Below are 22419 nucleotides of genomic sequence, written 5' to 3'. Positions count from 1 at the left end.
TCAGCTGAAAAGCTGTATGGGTATCTGCCAGCTACAGCTGCTGCTGCGCGGATTGGCAGCGAGATCGGCAGCCGTGTGGAGAAGGGGAAGAGGACATCGAGACAGCGTATACCTACACTTTATAGAAATGCTTATACTGTGATGCAAATCTCAGACTGGCAACCATAGCTCCTAACAGTAGTGAACGCCATTATGGCCGCGCGCAAGATGATGGATATTACTTCTGACTGAATAATATATGTAGGCGGACCAAACATCTAATATAAAGCACAAATTAAGTTACCACTAAATGTTGGGACTAGGAGCACGGTTAGGTGAAGATAACTTTTTTCGGCGTGCTTCGAACGACGCAACAGCTCCGTATGTAGAGAAAAGGGAGGTCGGTCATTAGGAAAATATATAATGAGTTATGGTGTTTGAAATCCTTTAGTTTTTATACTACGCTTAGCTCTCATTTCTGTTATTGAGACTGTTTGTGAAACACAAAGAAAGGCCTCTTTTATTTTCATCGCTTGAAAGGGCACACCGTGGTTAGAAGCAATGCAGCAATTTTTGTGCCCTTCAAGCTGCACGAAAATTGGCGGGCTGCATGCAAGCGTAGCAGACGACATAAAAGGAACCGATCGAAGCGCCTGCACAGTTGTAATTTTTTAAATGCTTTAAATATAATGCACAACCCATTATAAAAACTAATTACGTTTTATATTTGTACCTTCGTATTTAAAAAAAAAAAGCGATACAGGCAAAAGCGTTTGAATGGGCAAGCGTTATGTCCGTGCGCGCATGCGTATGTTTTCGTCGGCCGTAATGGAGCCGTATGCATCATCGGTACTGTTCATTCACTGCTTTCCTTTTCCAGAACCTGCTGTGATGCGAATCATAAGTCAAGCGGAAGGTGCAAGTGTTTAAGCAAGAACTAACTGGAAGTAATTGCGCATCGTTTGGATGAACATGGAAGCTCGCAGATACCATTGTTTCCGATAACGTTGTCACACGCTACCTCACGGACTGCTGTGAGTGAACTGTTTGTCGCTGATCTTTGCTGGAAATAGTTTGGCATGCTTGACAGTGCCATTCCCCTTACTGGCTCAGTCGTTTTCTTTTTCGTGCTGCATGATTCACCAGAAACCTGATCCGCCGTTTCCATAATGACGATGGGTGCGTCAAGAACGATGCACTGCACGTTGGAAGGGCCTGCAAACGCCTTGGCAATTAACCGTGACGCTACCCAAGTTGCTGTTGCAGGCCGGAATGGTATGGGATTTGTAACACCGCTTCAGATCGGATCACTTCTACTCTAGCAGATGTTGACGTCTTGTTTCGGTGGTTTCAGTGTTCAAGGTATTCAGCTTGGAAAATGAGGAGTTTCAGGAAAGAACAAACCTGCGCGTGGGGAAGAACCTCAACCTCAACTTTAGTTGCAGTGACGTAGTGTGGAATATGGTTGATGGTAAGTGGCTGACCCACCCGGAGTTTATTTTTGTTGTGTAAACAGGAGACTTCCGGTGGCTATACTTTTCTGGTTCGCTTTGTTATGCTAAAACAGTGTTATTTTATTTTTTCCTTTGCACTGTCCTATCGCCTCACTTCCAGACCACATACTGGCCACAGCTGCGACAAACGGCGCAGTTGTAACTTGGAACTTAAACAAAAGTTCGCGATCTAAACAAGGTAGGTATGGTGTGTTTTTGTAAGGATCTGTATTCTGTCACAACAAGGATCCATTAATTTACTTAGGCTCGAACTTTAACAGACATGGTATTTCAAGACCACAAGAGAACAGTGAACAAGGTCTGTTTCCACCCATCTGAGCCACATATCCTCCTAAGTGGCTCTCAAGATGGAACAATGAAATGCTTCGACATTCGAAAACGGGAAGCTGCGAGCACTTTTCACAGGTAATCCCTTCGTCGGACTGCTAGATGCGCTTGTTGGACTACTTAAGGTACACTTTCCTGGGGCATTTCTCAACTTCAGGGAGTAATGTGCTGTTGCTCCGCACTTGAAAATGCCTATTATAGCTTTGTAAATATGTGTAAATTACATAGTCCAGGCCAGAAACTTTAGCTATCTGGAAAGCATATAATTTTCTAGGGAATTTTGTATACCATCATAGGATACTGTCAAAAAATGGGCAAAGGCAGGCAAAACAACCGAATGAAGTTACCAAATAGTCTGCAGTGCATATTGTCACATTGATATGTCATCCTCTAGCTTCATACTAAGTACGGCATCATGCCCCTCTGTCAGTCGTGTTCTTGTCCACAGTGTGAACGCTGATATATTGGTTCGTTTTGTACTGGTTGCTATACTCCTTATTATGTTTGGACTGGTACAAATTAATAGTCATAACTAAGTTCAGAAGTACTTTCTGTGACATAAGCTGTTATCAGTAATTGTGTAATTTGCACACTTCCACTTTTCTCATTCGAGGCACCACAAGCATGGCATAAAATTCCTGAATGCTTCCTAATGTGACCTGAGCTCGCTGTTAAGCCGAGTTAGTCTCTCAGACCTTATAGAAACTGAAACGAATAGACTGGTTGCTCTGTGGCCTGCGCTGTGATGACAAGGTCCTAAAAAGCCACTACATTTTGTCAAAATCTGCTCTCCCCACGCCAGTGCTGCTGTTGAAAGTGGTAAAAAGTTTTGGTAGCTTACAAAATTGAAAGACAACATTGAGCACTTCCCTATTCATAGCTTTTTCCTCTGAACACAATCATGGTTTGTATGCACTGTATCCACTCTGTGCGTTCTCCCCCTACTGCCTCCTTGGCGCTGGGTGTGATAAATGATAAGGAGTAAAACATATGTGTTTAATGTCTTTTTCTTTTCATCACTGCATTTTACCGGAGTTTGTTTATCTTTTATCTGACATTATCTGTTTTAGTATCTCATATACTCAAGAATAATCAGTCTTATTTGCAAGTAATTTGCAGTGATAATATTAAAGCCATTCTTCTACAGAATATCTGGTCTCAACATTGGCTGCGGTGTTGGTGATGAGTGAAAAATTACGAGCATACCCATGGCAGGTGGTAGTTGGTTGGTGACATGGCCAGCTACTGATTTTTTGGTGGGTTTGTGGCGTCACAAAACCATACGACTTCGCCAGATTGGCAGGTGCTGCTAACTTGGGTAGCACCATTGAGATGGAAATCAAACTTTCCGTAACCATTCAATCCCAAGTCAGACACACTACTTCTAGGCCATGCGGGCATGTTCATATGGCTTGGCTAAAGTGGGGCCTTTTACCTATGTTCGGCGGTATTTCACATTGTGGTAGTTTATGACTGCATGTTAATGTCTGTGTGAGATAACAGAGGCAAAAAATAAGCCATTCGTGATAAAGCAAGTAGCAAAAAGTGGATATGCGGACATGGATCCGTAAGGGACGTCGGCGACAGCAGCCGTCGGATTTATCTGCTTCAAAGCGAAAAATATTACATTCATGTACACTTAGTGGAACAGTGAAGTACTTGGAAGAACTCCTTGGCATCTGCACAGTAATTTCTCTGCCATTGACTGCATGATGCGCTGTATAAAAACTGCCAGAAAGTTCTGTAAAGAACTCAAAAAATAAAAAAACAAGCATTGGTTTATTTCATTTGTCATTACCTACTGCATCAAAGACTTTTAAATATTTGTGAATATAAAATCCCCCAAAACACTCCAGAATATCTAGCGTAGCTTTCAGAAAAATATACCTGCATATATTTCGTACCTGCATATATTTTGAACACCAGTTCTATTCATTATCACTGTCAGTCATTATTATCGGCATCACTCTCGAGCACAAGGTCAAGAATTTGCTCTGCTATCAAACCACTGCTTCTCCGCAACCTCATGATTTGCACCAGATGGGAATGTGGACTTTTTGCCATTGAAAAAAAAAAACAACAACATAAGAAGAAACACCTTCATCTTAAACAAGATATCCATCTAATAGATAAACATATCAAGCAAAAAAATATACAATCAGTCACCCTGCTGCAGTGGCGAGTGAGTAGGGCGCCCGACTTCTGAACCCAGGGACGCAGAATCAGGCCCTGTCCATGGCAGCCACTCTTCATTGGAGGCAAAAAGTAAGGCACCAGTGTTCTGTAAAGTGCACGTTAAAGAACGCCAGGGGGTCTGTACTTCTGGAGCCTTCCACTACATCGTCCCTTATGGCCTCAGTCGCATTGGATCGTTAACCCCCCTACGTACAAACTGATCTAAGTCGTGCTACCATCTATTAAAGCTTGTCAAAAACAGACATTCTCTGCGGCATCGGAGTGGCCACAGAAGCCAATAAATTAGAGCTGAAGAAAAGAAGAAATGACTGTTTCATATTACAGATTTAAGCTGGGCTTCCTTCAGAAGAAATCAGCTCTTTGAAACAGGAAAAGCAAATCTGTTTTCATTGCACAACTTTTAGCAGTTTCAGTAAATATTTAGCTTTGAATAGACTGTAATTATAATCATCAGCCTCATGTTTTGCTGCCTCTTCAGAGGTTAGGAAAATTTGACTGAAATATTCAACGAATTTGAAGACTAGTTTTCTTGCTGGAGCAGTGCTTGTTAGACGCCTTGAGTACATATAATAATAAGCCAGTACGTAGCCAACATTGGTGTCATAAACCATAAACATTATTAAAGCAGATAGTGCGCAAAGTCACAAGTTTGGTTCCCTGTGCTCATCTTGCCTCTCTGTGGAAGCACTTCTGATGAGCAGGTTTTTATAAAGGCATTAAATCCTACTAGGGGCTTGCTTTGCCATTTTTGTGTCTAACCCTCTGTTCTGAAATGATCACTGTCACGGAAAATGCCTACACATAATTTTTGCACTTGTGTAATGAAACTGCGGGACTTACCATGTAGTAAGCTCAGACTGAGGTAATGTTCAACAGCCTCAGGAAGGAACAGCAGTTTACATTAGGTAGCGAAATACTGGAAGTAGTAGGCGAATATGTCTACTTAGGACAGGTAGTAACCGCAGATCCGGACCATAAAAAGGAAATAACAAGAAGAATAAGATTGGGATGGTGCGCATTTGGCAAGCACTCGCAGATTATGACTAGCAGCTTACCGGTATCGCTCAAGAGGAAAGTATACAACAGTTGCATCTTGCCTGTACTCACCTATGGGGCTGAGACGTGGAGGCTAACCAAGAGAGTTCTACTTAAGTTGACAACCCAGAGGGCTATGGAACGAAAAATGGTAGGGGTAACATTAAGAGATAGAAAGCGTGCAGAGTGGGTCAGAGAAATAACTCAAGTTACCGACATTCTGGTGGAAATTAAGAAGAAGAAATGGACATGGGCAGGACATGTAGTGCGAAGAGAGGATAACCAATGGTCGCTGAGGGTAACAAACTGGATTCCAAGGGAAGGAAAGCATAGCAGGGGGCGGCAGAAAGTTAGGTGTGCGGATGAGATTAAGAAGTTCGCAGGGGTCAAGTGGATGCAGCTAGCACAGAACCGGGTTAAATGGAGAAACATGGGAGAGGCCTTCGCCCTGCAGTGGGTATAATCAGGCTGATGATGATGAAGCTCAGTTGAATTTCACTCTTCTTTTATTAGCAGTTGAGGTCATCTGCTTACAGAGGTGCCGAAGTGCTCACCTTTTCTCAACTTGTCCCTGCCAAACATTCTGCAGCTCGTCGGAGAGTGTGAGGGATGTGCAGTTTTGCCCGCACCACCACTTTACGTTTGCGGCAGTCCAGGAGAACGGCAACGTACAGCTGTGGGACCTGAGGCGTTCTGACAAGTGTGAACGCCAGTTCACAGCACACAGCGGGCCTGTGTTCACGTGCGACTGGCACCCAGAAGAGAAACGCTTCCTTGCTACGGGCGGCAGGGACAAGGCGATCAAGGTGAGGGCGTGACCATTGTGAAGTCTAACACAAGCGTTGCATGTGTTTAGCCGCAATGGTGGCGATGGCTCTCCAGGCATGTGGAGCAGTTGTTTACGCCTAAGCTATAAATTAAATATCAGATTTAAGTTGCTGCTGTGACTGCTGTTACTGGTATTACAGCTAATACAATACAATAGGCAGGGCAAGACTATAATATCATTATATCTTTATAACTGCCCAACTAACAAGGGCACGCTAGACAGCTCACATACATAGCTTACTTCTACTGCGAATGCACCTAGTAAATCCGCCTTCACTGTGCATCACAGTGGTCTGAATGTGGATGTCGTGCCTCTTTAGTAAGTTTGCTGCTGAATTTCTTTGCGCACAAATGTGTGCCTCCAATTTTCTGTTTTTTTTTGTCGAGAAGAACAGCGGGAAGAAAAACTCAGGTGCAAACTTGTGACATGCTCCCTCTTTTCATAACGTTGTTAAAAATGTTTGCACAAGAACATCGAAGCCAGCTCTTATTTGTCCTCATAAAAGTAATCCTAGCCTAAGAATCATTGCTCTCCTTAGCTTAAGGGAGGTTTTTAATGAGCTGAATGAATCATTTTACTCAGCATGTTTACAATATGCAAGCACAATACTGTTAACATAGAATATAGATCATAATAGAACACTGGTAGTCACATAGTAGGCCATCTAAGCTTCAGATGCAATATGCAGTAAGGTAGTAGGTAACATTTTTACCGATGCGTTGAAGCAGAAGATGCCTTACATGTTAAATTTAGAATTTCACTTACTAGCACCATGGTCCAAAAGTGAAGAGATTTTTTTTCTTTTTGAAACATTTCAGGCATCATTCGTGTCATGTTGTAGGCCTTTTGCATAGTCAGTACGAACTGTCTTAATATAAATTTTTCCTTAAGCTAGTGTTTGCATTTGGTCCGTGTATGCTTGAAGGCAGTAATGAGCAACGGGAAAGGAAACAGCTCCTGTTATTACATCTGTAAAATGTATTATGAACAGTTGCTAACAGTTGTGTCTTTTTGCACACACTTTGAAAGCCGAATTAATGAGATTTTACTACTTGCATTGCCAGTATAGTTTGAATAGTCTGTTTGAAAGGTTGACTGACTATTTTGTATATGTGCATACCTTGTAAAACTGTGAAACAGTTGCTTCTATCTTGTTCTTATATGATAAAATTTGACTACATTTTGAAGCCGCCCTAGAATCTGAAGTTATCATTGGATGCCATGTCTTGCTTAGATTGTCACTTATTCTTGTTTGGCTGCTGCAAACTGCTTTGAGCTCTGAAATTCTAAGCATTTTTATTTACATCTCTTCTATGCTTTCTCATATTGTTGTAGCTCACCTTTCATCAATTTTTGTCAGTATAAGAAAAAAGAATGTAATTGTAGCATTGGGATATGTGTGCTGCGCCCCGACCTGAACGAACTCAATGTTGATGACAGCTTCGTACAGCCCATTGTGCATGCAGCGTGGACAGTCAGTGCATGATGTTGCACTTGGGATTTGTGTTTCCTGCAGATCTGGGACGTGAGCTACAAGCCCGTGTTGCACCAGACGATTCAGACGATTGCCTCGGTGGCACACATCAAGTGGCGGCCCCAGAAGAAGTTCCACATTGCCAACAGCTCCCTGGTTGTGGACTGCACCATCAATGTATGGGACACACGACGCCCCTACGTGCCTTTTGCTGCATTTACTGAGCATAAGGATGTGGCGACAGGTATTGTATACCTTTAACTTGGTTTGAGGCACCTTTGGTGGGGCCACTGGCTGAGTTGCTCATATAGGCACAGCTGGACAAATTGAGCTCATTTGGTAATATTGTTTGGCAGTGGCATTGAGTATTGACATAGCGCTTATCTCTGTGGAACTCATTGCATTTAAAGGAATAAATTAAAGAAATTACTGATGCAGAGTTTAATTTTAAGCTAGGCTCAGTTTTCTTAGTGTAACTTGTAAACGTTTGGGAGACCTTGAACGTTGTCTTACTTCCACTTTACTTCAGAGAATGCTAACTTGTATGTACAGAGACTTGCATTTTTGTTAGCACACCTATGAGAGCGTTTGGAGGAAGACTCAGTTAATGACGTCATTTGTTGTGGATGTAAAACTGCACTTTCAAACATCCTACTAAATGTTGACGTGTATTACAAGGTTGTTCAAGTAATATCACATGCTAGCATATGAGTGCATTGACAGGCCTGGCTTGCACGTTGGAAGCAATACACACATGCAGTTGGCCTGCAAATGAATTACATATCAAACTTCAAGATTTGGGGTCTCAATCGCCATGATAGACCATGCCATCCATGGTGATCAAAGGTGATCAGAAAGCCATGGAGATTTCGGTGCAGTCTTGAACCGAGTATTGAATTATATAAATGCCTAACTGATTCCTTGATTTTCTTCAAATTTTATATATTCGAGTTTCATGGCAGTACTGCTTAATGCTTACTATAAAATTTATTGCAGGCCCACTATGCCTCCAATTGTGCGCTCTAATCAAATTCTGCTCGAGCTTCGCAGTGTTTTGAAGTGCTGTGTCAGTGAGCCTGTGCCTCTGTTTTTGTGCAGGATTTGCGTGGCGCAACAGCCCTGGTGTATTGCTATCAACAAGCAAGGACAGCACATTGTTCCAGCATGTCATGGCGGATGCTGTCAGGCCGGCAACACACGCGGACTCACTCTCTGTCGCCCATGTGCTGAACCCTTTGGGGGACCTCGCTTTCGCATCTAGTGACCGCTTCTCGGGAGAGCAAGCAAGCAGGTCCCGTCCCGGGCCCATACATCCAGCATCCGCAAGGTTCCCAGCTGTCTTCAAGAAGACACCAAACCTGGGTGACAAGTTTAGCCATGCTCAAAGCACACTCTGCATCTTCGTCAATAAGGAGGCTGAGGTACTGGCCGCCTTTCTTCCTTCAACAAACAGTAAGATGGCTGAGCGATTTGAGTCAGGAATGCACTTCAGTTGGACTCATAGCAGAAGCGCTACTTAGAGACTTTCAGCTTGGTGTTACAGGTTAAAGGGGCACTGATGGAAGGTTTATGGGTACTGTGGCCTAGTCTCAAAAATACCACTGTCACTGAAAATAGAGCTTTCATAAGCTAGAAAGGGCAAAACAATGGAGTATAGTTATCATCACTGGTAAGTTTTATAAGTAAAGTGCGTTTTTTCGTCTCTTTGCCGCGGATCCCTGAGGCTATGCTACACCTCCATTCATATCAGAACGGTGATAATCTGTCTTTTTTGGTTGGGATATCATGAGTTCGAATCAACTGGCTGGGAGATTTTCAAATCAGATTTTCCCAGTGCACCTTTTGTTGCTGGACAAATGTGAATGTAGCTGGAAAAAGCCAGAGGATGAACGTTTGCTGAGAACATTAATTTGATGGAGTTTTCCTGAGTGGCTCTTTAATCTGCTAGGAAAAAACCAGCGAAAAAAGATGCAGGACATGGGAGCACACGCGCGCACGCACACACACGCATGCGCGTGGTGCCCGTGTGTGTGTGTGTGCGTTTCTTCTCCTGTGTGCTACGTCTTTTTTTTTTTTTTTGCCAATTTTTTTTCCTAGCATATATAAACCAAACTGGCCCAGCAATTCACCCTTCTGGCATGTACACAATGTCTTAAACTATTGTCTTACAGTAGCTGGCTTGTTGAAAATGCTGACAGATGTTTTATAGGTGAGCGTTGAAGATGGGGGAGGGGTCCTTCTTTATGTTGAGCTGAGTAGTAGAAAGGGTCAAAGTTCTGGTTAGTAGTCATTTGAGTCAAGAATGCTGTGGTCCTTTAAAAGCAGGCTTGTGTGAGTATGCAGTTGAGTAGTAAAGTACTCAAACGTTGGATTCGATCCGCATGTTTGTCATTCAAAATTCGAAAGTATTCTTCCCAAGGAGGAATGGTTTCTGCAAGCTTGGACAATATTGTGGTGCACAAGCAGCTAAGGACAGGACTTGAGACACTTCCTATACGTGCTGCTTGCCTGCCAGAGTCATCCTGCGCATGCATACGGCAGCAGACGTGACCAAGCATGAGAGTGGCGCACCACATGTATGCCTGCATGCACTGGAAATCAAGGCACCCTGAGGTGCACTGCGCACATGCCTTTAAGGTGTCCAGGAGTTGCCACTTAAAGGCGGCAGTCGTGCAATGATGCACTTGCAGTTAAGACGAGCAGTTGAAGGTCCCATACTCATATAAATGGGTTGGCTTCGTGGGCAAGCCAGCTCCTCCAATTTCTGGTGGCCATCTTTGTTAAAGGCTTACATAACATCAATGAGTGTGATGTAGCTTCAGCGTAGTCTTTCCGCGTAACGACTTTGTGTGTTAGAAAAATGTGTTTTTTGAGGCTCCCCTATCTGCCGTTTAAACATTTATTTCTTTTTTTTTTATGCGAGAAGTATTTGAAATATATTTGCTTAAAAATTATTTGGAGAAATAGCTCTATTAGCACAAGTATATTTGTTAATTTGCTTTATTGCCTTTTAATCCTACAGTTTGATGCTCAACCCTTCTGCTATGATGCAGGATTATTTCTTGAAATGGTGAGCTGTTGTGTTGTGAGCTGTTGTGTAACATGCATGTTATGCCCCACAACCATGCATGTTGTGGGGCATAACATGCATGGTTCTTGGTCCATTCGATGCCTGATGGCTGCTGAGGCTGTGTTGTCTTTGCGTTTGCAGGAGTCACTACTAACAATAGTTTCTTAGCACTTGACAAAGCAGTTCGAGTTTACAGCCTGTGAGCACCCTACCTTTAAATAACACGAGCATCTTGGGCTCGGCTGGGAGGAAGGCCGGTTTTATTTTCTTAGGTAACATACATATACACATCTGACAGCAAGCAATATGTGATACATTCTGTGCCATTATGGAAAAAATTTTCTTCCCCGAGTGCCTCTGTCACTGTTATAACTGATAATATTGATAATATTTGTTTGTGGCTTTTCTAAATGGTGGTGGGGAACAACCTTAAATTGGGAGAAGCATTAGAACACAATTGCATCTGCATTCAGTAGTCACATTTTTTTTTTTCTGCAATGAGATTTTTAAAAAGATCATGGAATGCTCAATTCCCCAATAATGTCTTTGTTGCCACTTTTGTCCTCCTTGTATCAAGGTACATTGGAGTGACTTGTGGTGAGATGTTGTCCTGTATTGCAGTGTGCCTGTCTCTTGCATGGCTGCAGTCACTGTCACTGACATGGCTTCGTGAGAGCGCCCTTCGGTACCAGCTGTCGGGACGTCCCATCGGGGAGCTGTGCGACCACAATGCCACGGTGGCTACTGACCTGGGGCGCCCTCAGGTGGGCCAGACGTGGCGTGTGCTCAAGGTCCTGTATGCAAAACAGGCTGGCTGCTCGGCCGACTTCCTCGGCCTTGGTGGCCTCCTCGATTCCTCAGCCAGGGGCGATGCTGAGCGCAGTACGTGGATGCGGCTATGAGTGCCGAGTTTCTTGCAGTCTAGTTGCAGTGGTGATTTAGAAGCAGCCCTGTTCTCAGGGTTGTTGTGATGGCGGGGAAGGGACAGAATCAGTGGAACTGTCGCATTTCTTCACACAAAGCAGTAATCACACTATAAGGCAGCCAAAACTGAAAAACGCTCATATGTTTGGTATGAAAAAAAGGTATTAAAAAATTGGCCACCTTTAATGTGGTGGAAATTGCACAAGTTTGCCTTTTGATTTCTCTATTGTGGTCGCTGATCGGTAAGCTGCAAATTTGTCTGTTAAAATGGTGAAGAGCCGGCCTCTGCTCCAACTTCATATGATCAGCTGCTCCAGGTTCATACGATAAAAGTAGCATTGCCGAACCTCACAAAACCTAAAAAAAAGAAAACAGTTGGAAAGAAATGTCTGCAGGTATCAGTCATCCTAAGGTAGTCTGTAAAATGAGTGTTTCTCTTTTATGTCACAAAAGTTATGGCAGTACTTATGTTTGGAAAACCGTAGCCGAAGGCTGCACCGCTAGAAGTCACAACATGACACAGCATTTTCAAGCAAACGACTAACATTTATTTTGGGCTTGAGAGTATATAGGAAGAAGGGAGGAGACTAGAAGGGCCTGCTCATTTATGAGCAGACAACAATACCAGGCAGTTCCTGGAGAAGACTCAAACAACAACAGCAAGCAGAGGCGATGGACTGGCTTCGGCTCAAAGAGATGCGTAAATGAGAGGTAGACAAACTGTCACTGTGGTAAGCTAGCACTTTTAAAACTTGCATTCACAGATGCACGAATCAATATTGTCACATAGATTTCAAAGCGACTTTGTACCAAATGAACTGACAAAACGTCCCAAGGTTCACTATGGTAGCAATTTAGGCTAGATGGTGACGTGCAATGAGGAGCGCATAGCATAAGAGCAACAAGGCTCGTCAGTGGGGAAATAGGGCAAGCGCAGCAACTGACCTGTGTCCCTGATCTCATGTTTTGTTTCCCCTGCACTGTGCATTGCTTAAGGGGGGCCAAGGTTTTTATCTAGTCAAGAAGGGAGCTCCTGCACAACATACAGCAATTGCCGTGTTTGTTGTGGTTGTGCAGGTTCGCAGGAAGGAAGTAACTTCCACACTAGCCGACATAACAGTGGGAACACGCGCAATCGCAACCACAGCGGAGGCAAGAAGCCGTCAGTGGGTGGGCGTCACCTGAGTGGAGGGGCCCTGGACAGGGGTTCTCAAGCAGCCTTGGATGCCAACACGGGTGAGGACTCCGCGTCTAGTGGAATCGAGGATGACCAGACACTGGCCTACATCGCCAGCGGCATGGCCAGCACACCGGGTGACTTCCTCTTTGGAGACGACAGTGAAGCTGCTGCTGCTGTGCAGGGCTTCTCATACAGCCTCCAGGTCAGCAAGCTACCTTTGCCTGTGGCTTTGATTTGTGTGCCCCTTGCCTTGATGACCATATGTTCTGGTCTCACAGTCCACTAGGCTTGCTCTCATCTTTCCTTTATCGCACATCCTAGCTTAAAACTGAGTCATCTTTTGGGTGAACTGCTTGTCTCTGCCATCTCTGCCATCTCGCCCATGCTTCTTTGCAGTTACCAGACAACTATAACTTAGCACGTAAAACTTATCCTGGATTTCTAATGTCAGGTTGGGCGTTGGTTCTTTAAACAAAAGACATTATGTGTCTCAGTCACTACTGAATGCTGTTACATCCACCAAAACAAACTGTGGCCTTCTTTTGCGTGTACATACTTTAAAATCTTGTTGTTTTGGAATTCACGGGACCAGAAAATATGTTTGAATACTCAAACGGCCCTAAAAATTTGCCGAAAACCATTTGCATACAGCGATTTTACCTGTTCAGTGCCTGCATTATGGTTGTCTGTACACTTGAGGTGAAAAATTAGTGACAGCGGCGATATCTGCTCGTTTGTTCAAGTGCTTTGCTCAAGTGTTCAAGTAGCAGCGGTGTCTCTCCACAAATGGCATCATCATGTTTCGAGGATGCTTCACCGCACTGTACCGCATAGTGAAGCATGCTCAAAATGCACCGTTTCAGCGTGCTCAAAGAGCGGAGAAAGCACGTGTATGCAAGAGAGAGAAGCATGCATAGGCCTTAGAGCGGCGTGACGCCATTCGAAAATAAAACTAAAAGACGTGCAAAGCAGTGTCCGAAATGGCATGACTGGCCAGTGCATATGCCCCGATGGTAGTTGCGGTTTGGCATGAATTTGATAGAGGGGAAACCGAAACTGCGCCGTTTGGATACATTTCTGCAGACAAGGACCTCTGGTCTCAGTCATGCAAGTATCGATTGTGGAGCAGTTGAAGGCTATTGTGAAAGATATTGAAGAAATAAAAAAAAAAAAAGTAAAACGACAACCAACCAAAACCTTGCCATGATCGACAAAAAGCTGGAGGGCATTGGCCTGCTTAAGAAACAGTTGTCTGAATGCAATGAAAAAATAACTAAGCTTAAACAGAATATTTCATGCCTGTTGAAGAAGGTAGATGATCTCGAAAACAGAAGCTCCAGGTCTAATATCATTATCTATAATTTGAAAGAATAAGAGAACGAGTCGGCAGAAAGTTTACAAGAAACTGTAACCAGGGATATATTCAAAGACATTTTGCAGGTTAAAGTCTCGGGCATTGAAAGGATTCACCGCCTGGGACGAGCAAGAGATTCTGACGAATCCTACAACAGACCAGTAATATTGAAGCTTAGTGATAAAGCGAAAATTTTTAAATGCTGCACAAGGCTTTCTCCTGCCCTCTTAGGGAAATTAGAAAGAAACTTTGGGACATGACAAAAGAGAACCGTGACCAAAAAGAAAAGGTATACCTAATTTACGATAAAGTAAGCATTAATGGCCAATTTTTAAAATGGGATGAGGAGCTTACTGTCATGGTAGAAGTGGAAAAAGAAATCGGAGTGGAAAAAAACGAGAACTCAAGCAATGCACTCGAACAATGCATAGACACCACCGATAACCCTTTTGAACAAATGCACGTAGCCTTATCAATAAGGTCAAGCAGCTGGAAGCGTCCTTCTCACATAAGTCCTGATGTCATTACTATCACTGAGACTTGGTTGCATCCAGCTGTTTCAGATCACGAAATCGTCCCTCCAGGGTATGCAATTATTCGCAAAGATAGGGAGACTAGAGGAGGGGACATGGCTCTGCTCTTGCTCTATTCGAAAATGCCTGATGTTCCAGGCGTTGAAGCCATATGGTGCAAAGTGCAGTTAAAACACACTTGTGTCAATGTAGGTGCAGTATGTAGGCCCCCAAATGCAAAAGTCACCTATCTAGGTTCTTTATTCGACTGCATGCATAGGCACGTATACGATTCCGTGATCATGCTAGCAGGTGATCTCTACTGTCAGGTGCTAATTGGCAGTCTTTAAGTACAGGAGATACAGTCAGTAATGCTATGGTGAATTTCTTGATTACATTTGATCTTGGGCAAATTGTCGAGGAGCCTATTAGACTCCAATCAACATCTAGTTCTACACTGGTCTTAGTTTTTACTAGTCACCATTTCACAAGAGATGACTGCACAGCAGAAGTCTCAGAAAGAATACTGACCACGAGATGGTGTTCTGCTCGCTGCGTTTGCGAAACGTGGTAAGTCTGCGTGCTGTGAGGAAATATATACACGCATTCAGCAGAGCCAATGACGCGGCGGTTATGAACTATCTCGCACATGCATATAATGACTTGTAATATATACGCCGAGGGAAGTACAATTAGGGATCCAGTTTAAAATACACGCGATATAGTGCATTCTATCTTTCGTTCCGCTGATATATAAATCAATAAGAAAGCACAATCCATGGATTACCCAGGAAATAATTCACATGAAATGATTAAAAGGCTACGGAAAAGAAACAGGCAACATGTGAATTCAGAACTAAGGCTTAACATATGCATACTAACAGGATCAGTGAAGAAGAAGGTACTTGAGGCCAAAAAAACGCTTTTCCACCTCTACGCTCAGCAGCTTTATCAAAGGATCGCCGAGTAAGTTTTGGAACTATATCAGTGATAAATACAGTGCTCATGGGGGCTCTGATGTAAACGAAAAAAAAACAGACCGACTCCTTTAACAGCTATAGTTGAATCCCACTACAACAAAATCGGGGTGTACAAAAAATCTCGTTGTCGGTAATTTACAGACAACTTGAGCAAAAAAAAAAAATTTATTTCCAGAAGTTCATAAGCTTTGTCTGCATGCGTTTCACTGCCAGCAGCGGCGTTACGCGACTCTCACACTCTGTTAAGAGAGCCATCGCAACGTCGTCATCGTGAGAACCCAGGAACTTCCTAATAACATCGAAGTCATCCATCACCTGCAACGAGGTTGCCAAGGCAGGTGAATCCTGGGCGGAGTCGTCTTCAGCATCGGACGGCGGCTCTTCCTGCTTGCCAACACTTTTAATGATGTCCTCATCACTTAGCTCTTTGTAGACAAGCACATCCACATCAGCTTTGAGGAAATCGTCCAGCTCGATATCACCAGGGACGTTTCTTGCATCCTGAAGCGATTTCCAGGCCGCACTGATCCTTGGAGTCGACGATGATGGAGCGTCACCTTTTGTGACTGTAGCTGTGCTGGTCGCCTCCTGGTCAACAAACCCGGCGTGCTGGAAGCAGTTGTAGATCAAGGTGGACCGGGTCACGTTCCACGCAGCAGCCATCATCTGAAGAGCCACCTTTGCCTCCCTGCCAGTTTCGAGGTTCAAGAGAATACGCTGAATCAGCCTCTCCCGATAAGCGCACTTCATGCTAACGGAGAACGGAGTTAGCCAATGAGCGGGGCGTGACGTCACTTCAAGAATCACATGGGCACCTGAAGGAAAATAAAAGAAAAAAAGCAAACGAGCGGAGCGCGCAATGAGAATGTGCCATATGGTTGCCCCCCCCCCCTCTCCCCCAGCGGTTTGCGATGCAAAAAAATAAACGGCGGGAACGAGAGAAAGTCACTCTCCAGCACCCACCTTCTGAAGAAAGACAAGATGAAGGGGCCACTCACCCACGAAAATTCGCAAAAAAAATTCGTAGAAGCGAACATGTGCTCGCAAAGTACTTTGTTTTTGAGGAAATTTTAATACATTAAGTGCTGTAGGGGTTTCGTGGGGAATGCAAAATACTTTGTTGTGGCGAAAATTTCGTTCAAGTGGCGTTCCTTTTACCGGGATTCAGCTGTATTTTCAATCAGGTTTTACAGCCGAGAATGGTGTTTTAGGTGCACTAACATGTCACAGTAATGACTCCATGCATCTGTTGGGCACTTCCACCATAACTGTACCTGGAATTTTCTTTGTTACTAAACTTAGATGCCAAAAAGAGTTGCGGTCCAGATGGTATACGAAACTGTTTTCTAAGGCGATATGCAGAACCAGTTAGTCGATACCTCTATCTTATATATTCCAAATCAATTCAGGATAGCCGCCTACCAACTGAATGGAAGGTAGTGAAAGTGGTCCCCATTCACAAATCAGGGGATGTAAAGTCCCCCTGCAATTACCGGCCAATCTCTCTCTCACATGCACTTGTTCCAAAATGTGAGAGAATATAATATTAACATTTCTTAAAGAGCATGCCGATTCCAATAACATGATCCATCCCAACCAGCACGGGTTCAGAAGTCTGCCTACTATGATCTAACTTATCGAACTGTTTCATGACCTTGCATAGGGAATCAACAACCAAAGTCATATAGATGTAATATTTTTAGACTATTCGAAGGCTTTCGACCGAGTGTCACATGCTAAATTGTTCTTTAAGCTTAACTGTGCACTTGGGGATGGGCCCGTCATCAGATGGATAGCAGACTACTTGTCTGAACACCAGCAGTTTGTGCAGTAGGAAGACCACGTTTCTGATACAGTCTCGGTTGAATCTGGCGTTCTGCAGGGTTCTGTGCTGGCACAATTCTTATTCCTATTGTTTATAAATGACATAGCGCACCACGTGGATGTCAACATACGATTGTTCGCAGATGACCGCATGCTTTATCAGCAAGTAAATACTCCCGAAGACCAGGGAAAGTTGAACACGGCGCTCGACAGCGTCGTGCGGTGGTGCATTAGTTGGCAAATGTCTATCAACATAGAAAAAACTGTTTCTATGTCAGTAATAAAAAAAAAGTCGAAGCTCAGCTTCTCTTATGGCTGTGGCAACATCTTTCTTGACACTGTAACCGAAAAGAAATATACTACCTGGGTGTAACGATTACACAAGACCTCGGTTCCAGTGCTCATGTGCAGCATATCACCAAAAGAACAATGAAGAGTCTATTCTTTCTAAAACGCGTCCTACGTTACTTCGCTCAAGAAACCAAACTGCTCGCACACAAGGCTCTCATCCATCCAATTCTAGAATATGCGAACATAGTGTGATACCCGTTTTTACAAAAAGATATAGTCATGCTCAAGTCAGTGCAACGGAAAGTGGTTCGCTTCATCTACAACAAGTATCGGCGCACCGACTCTCCCACGGAGCTTCTTTCATGCGCAGGCCTGACCACATTATCAAGCTGCGCAACCCTGCATAGACTCAAATTCTTATATCTGCTATAGTTCATTATGCACCGAAAATAAATTCTGTCACTTATGTCAACTTCAGCCGTTCTAGAGCAACACGACACAAACATGACTACTATACGAGGTGTGACACAAAAGAAACGAGACTAAGTGTGTAGCTTCAAAAAACAGTGGAATTGTAATGACTGGGTGGGTTCCCAGTGGTCAGACTGTAAATTAACACTACTACATTGAAGTACTAAAAAGACTGTGAAAAAAGTTTAGGAAAAAAAGGTCACAGTTGTGGAGTGATGGATGGCTGTTGCACCGCAGGACAGTGCACCTGCTCACACGGCTCTATCTGTGAAGCAGTTTCTGACCAGCAAAAACATTTCTGTGATGGAGCATCTTCCTTATTCACCTGATTTGGCTCCATGCGACTTTTATTTATTTCCTAAAGTTAAATCTTGCTTAAAGGGAGCCCATTTTACCTCATTTAAAGAGGTTCAGGCAAAAACGGAGAGAGAGAGAAAACTGTATAGTTAAATCTCGTTACAAGAGACACTCGGTTATAAGAGACATTTGAAAATGATTTGATTGGTTTTCCTATGTCTGCCATGCTAACAACATTGCATACAAGAGACATGGTTACAAGAGACACTCGGTTACTAAGGACACAACCCACGTGTGCTCATGCAATGCAGCTGAAGCGTACCAACATGATGCGCTTTAGGTTCCCTTAGCTAAATTCTGTTCCATATCAGTGTCCTTTTGTTGTGTATGTCAGGAACTGAGGAGTGCTTCCCCATGATTGGAAAGTCAAAACGGCATCGCGTTACTGTTACCTACGAAGCAAATCAAAATGCATGAAGGCATCCAGCATTTTTAACTCCTCACTGTTAAAATTTGGTCACAAGGTGAAAGCTTAGAATCCTGATATCTTTCTCTTTGTAAATCATCTGAGGGTGACGAGCCTGTAAGCATCTGAGGTTGAGAAACATGTAAGATTGCCTCAAAGGTATTAGAGCAACAGGAAGGCTCTCAAAGTGAAGTGCTTTACCTCCAGGATTTGGGAAGGAATACACTCTGCACTCACAAAAATACATACTAGTATAAATAACTTCTTTAAGCTCTCCTGAACAATTTCCTGTTAATGCATGTGAATGCATTTATATACTGATGTGCAGTAAACTGATCAACGCAGTGATTTTAGAATTTTTGGTTACAAGAGACCTTGCTTACAAGAGACATGTTTTTCGGGTCCCTTTAGTGTCTCTTGTAACGAGGTTTTATTATAATGCAAAAAAGAAAAATAATAATGTAGAGCTCCCATGGTTGGGTCCCCAGTCCAGGACTCCAGCGGCCTTTGCTTGGCCCGTTCAATCAGCCAAAGCTGGTCTTTCGGAGAATCTCCTCCAGTGCCTTCCAAAAACCTCATTCCAGAACTGTTACCAGCAGTGGCAGCACCGAATACATAAGTGTGTGAATGCTGAAGGTGACTACTTTGAAGGTGATAATGTCACAGAGAACTGATTCTGTAAGTGCAATAATTTATTGGACCAGTCTCGTTTTTTGCGCCTCGTGCGCTTGAAGAGTACTCTTACACCAACAATGTATATTATATTCTTTTTTTTCCGCAGACTGTGCGTGAATGGAACACACTGGACAGCTTTGTAACATAGATTGCACTAAAAAGTTTTGTTAGGCTCATTAGGGAGTTGCTGCTGTCAACAAGCCAAAGTTGATGCCTTCTTGTAGATCTTCCTCATGGTTTTGTGTTTCCTTTTCTTGATTATATGCGAATTTGTTTTCATTGTATACTGGCTGTATAATTGATTCTTATGTGATGTTGCTGCTTGACCCGATGATATACTGGCTCAGCTGGTTTGAATGTACACTTGTATACCTCTTGTATATGAACCCACTCCTGTAACAATCCTTGGCAGTATATGCCAAATAAATAAATAAATAAATAGCGCTCATTCCTGGGGTGTACGGGCACCACTGTTCCATGCAATTTAGATTCGGGGAGGCCTAGTTGGCTGAGGCTAAACTTTTCGTGTTGTACCTCGATTTTACCAAATTAACCAATGCAAGCCTGCTCACACCCGAATTAATGCGCATCTGATACCATTGACTTACATGGGCATCAGCTGGAACTGCATTCATAGTTTGAATTATCTGAATTTTGAATTTTACGGGAGGTCAAATTAACGAGAGTTTACTGTAACTTGCGGGTTCACCCTCATCTTTTGTATGTCTTTGCTGTGTTCTACCATTAACATCCTTAATTTTGCTCTGGCTTGAACCCCCACCTAAGCTGCACTGCTCAGTCTTTGTTGTCGTGTGTGACAGGTACCTGGTGCTGGCAGTGGAGAAGGCATGCAGCAACAGCAGCAGCAGCAGGAGTGGGCTCTGCCCACGGAGGCATTTGAGCCTCGCCACCCAATTCGAGACTCTCCGCCTGTACCCGACCTTGGTCACCCTCAGAGTTCACCTACCAGCGGCGATGAAGACGACGGCCCTGAAACACTGTTGTACGGTGGGGCTGGTGGGGACATCGAAGACCAGGGCAAGGTTCTGACTGTAATTCGGCCGCTGTGTGTGCCTGCCTGGAATCCCCGTGAAGTGGTTCTCGGCATGCTCGCACAATTTGTGGACCAGGTTGGTTAACTTCGAGTATCCATTACCGTATTGTGTGTTGTTGAGAAGCTATTTGCCAATATGAAGAAACAAACATCAACAGACTCCGCTAATGAAATGCCCCTTGCTCTGTGTGGACTGCCAAATTATTAAACTGTCTTATGTAGGAACTACATTTTGTCGACTACCACATGTATCATCAGAAACAAATGAGACACATAAATCAGAAACTTGAAATTTGAGCCACAACACAGAATCTTAATTGAAAGAGTCTGAATCCTAGTGCAGTTTGTGTTAGTGCCATCTCTTCTTTCTAGCCAAGACGTAATGTTTTTGCGCTCGGTTTTTAGCTGTTTTGCTTGCGTGTAATTTGACTTTGATAGTGTGTGTGCAACAACTGTGATACATTGTTGGTACTGAGTGAGGTCTCCCTTCTTAGACATCATACTGCAATGGCAGCCTAGATGCATTACGAAAGTCTATTGTGATATTGTCTTGTAAGTGACATTTTGTTCAAATTACTTGGCACAGCTAGTATGGCTAGATATAAGTTGTGCAATGTTTATCAGCATCTAATAAATTGTGAAAGAAGGTTACCGAATGCATTTATACTTCATTTGGTTTACTGAGGACATCATGTTTAGTGAGAAAACCTAAAGAAAACTGGCAAATAACATCTGTGTTCCAGGGTGATGTACAGACAGCTGTGTCAGTTACAATCGTTTTGGGAGACAAGTTAAAAGGCTGCATTGATGAGTCAACCCTGGAGTCCTGGTTTCTGGCCTACATAGGTATGCAATGATTTGTCTTCTGAATGCCACGCATGTAACTACTTAGTCTCAAATTTTTTGTTGCTTGCTTATAGTGTGCAGTTGCAGTTGCTTATGTTGCAGTTTTGTGTGTGTACATTCACGCACGCTTGTACCTGCCCTCCCAGTTGTTCAAGCCCAGCTAAATGTAACCAAGCTTTTAAAAAGCACAGAGTGCCCTAGCCAAAAGTTGATTAATTAGCGAGAGCTAATTCACTAACCTTTTATCACTACTAGTCTGAAGGAACAAATTTTCAATTCAGAAGTAGTAAATCGTCTCGAAAAACTGCCAACTGTGATGTCTGCATAGAGGCACGGTCTATGAAATCTTATTTATTGGCTTTCAAAGAAAGCTGCCGCGTTACCAGCTGCTGGTTCACAAGCTATTTCTGTTGCACAAGTTATTATTTAAGGGTGATATAAAGCTGCTTTACATAAATGATAACCTGATGCAAACATTTCAGTCTGCTGTTTCTTAAGATCTACAACTTTTGTTTTGGCACTTTGTTCCTGAAGCAAATAATTATAAACTTAGCTAATTAGACTTTAGTTGGAAACAAAGTTTGGGGACCGAAGAAAAATATACCATGGACTAGGCCAGGAGACTGTCGACAGCTCTCAGTTGGTTTCACTGAGCTAAGATGTATCATCCTCTCTGAAACCTTCGTTACATTTAGGTGGGACGCCCAGTGTATTGCGTGTGTGTGTGGAGGGGAGTAAAGCTCTTTGATTTGAAGCATCGTGGCCACAGGAAACGTTCTACTTACCGAATATAATAAAATAAAAATGAGGCAAAAAAAATAATCGCGAGACCGCGCTGCGTGTACTCCCTGCTTCCCGATGCTGCACTTTGTTTTATTGAAGTGATGACAGGATGCCATCACTTCATGTGCGCATTTTAAGGAATAAATTATACATACATTACGATGCCCGCAGAGATCAAAAGTGAAATGGCACTCCACCCTGCTTTCGACACTTGAGTGTGGCCAAAGTGGCTTGAGTCAAATCTGTACCACTGTTAGGATTCTGTGGCACATGCATGCGACTGGAATTATCATCAGAAGTTACTCTCACGTTGCCAGGCACTTGTCTGAAGGAGTAAA

General features: G+C 43.3%; 1 protein-coding gene across 3 annotated transcripts in view; it reads left to right on the top strand.

Moving 5' to 3' along the window:
• The first annotated feature begins 781 nt into the window (after positions 1-781).
• The window catches only part of Wdr24 (WD repeat domain 24), a 35575-nt gene continuing 13937 nt past the window's right edge, over positions 782-22419 (top strand). Inside the window, exons 1-12 of one of the 3 annotated variants that reach the window (XM_084594120.1) lie at positions 782-1013; positions 1126-1254; positions 1334-1450; positions 1594-1671; positions 1754-1898; positions 5641-5857; positions 7397-7598; positions 8453-8775; positions 11072-11306; positions 12426-12730; positions 20220-20528; positions 21196-21298. In XM_084594120.1, the coding sequence (XP_084450246.1) occupies positions 1149-1254; positions 1334-1450; positions 1594-1671; positions 1754-1898; positions 5641-5857; positions 7397-7598; positions 8453-8775; positions 11072-11306; positions 12426-12730; positions 20220-20528; positions 21196-21298 (2140 nt within the window). In that variant the 5' untranslated portion in view covers positions 782-1013; positions 1126-1148. Of the gene's footprint in view, positions 1014-1092; positions 1255-1333; positions 1451-1593; positions 1672-1737; positions 1899-5640; positions 5858-7396; positions 7599-8452; positions 8776-11071; positions 11307-12425; positions 12731-20219; positions 20529-21195; positions 21299-22419 lie in introns of those variants that run through there. The other 2 variants (XM_084594121.1, XM_084594122.1) reach the window with 2 other exon arrangements.

The sequence above is a fragment of the Amblyomma maculatum genome, chromosome 2, assembly GCF_055883805.1.
Source record: "Amblyomma maculatum isolate TAMU_Amacu chromosome 2, ASM5588380v1, whole genome shotgun sequence".
Taxonomy (NCBI): Eukaryota; Metazoa; Arthropoda; class Arachnida; order Ixodida; family Ixodidae; genus Amblyomma; species Amblyomma maculatum.
The sequence above is the reverse complement of the archived record's forward strand: the minus strand, read 5'-3'. Positions and strand labels throughout refer to the sequence as shown.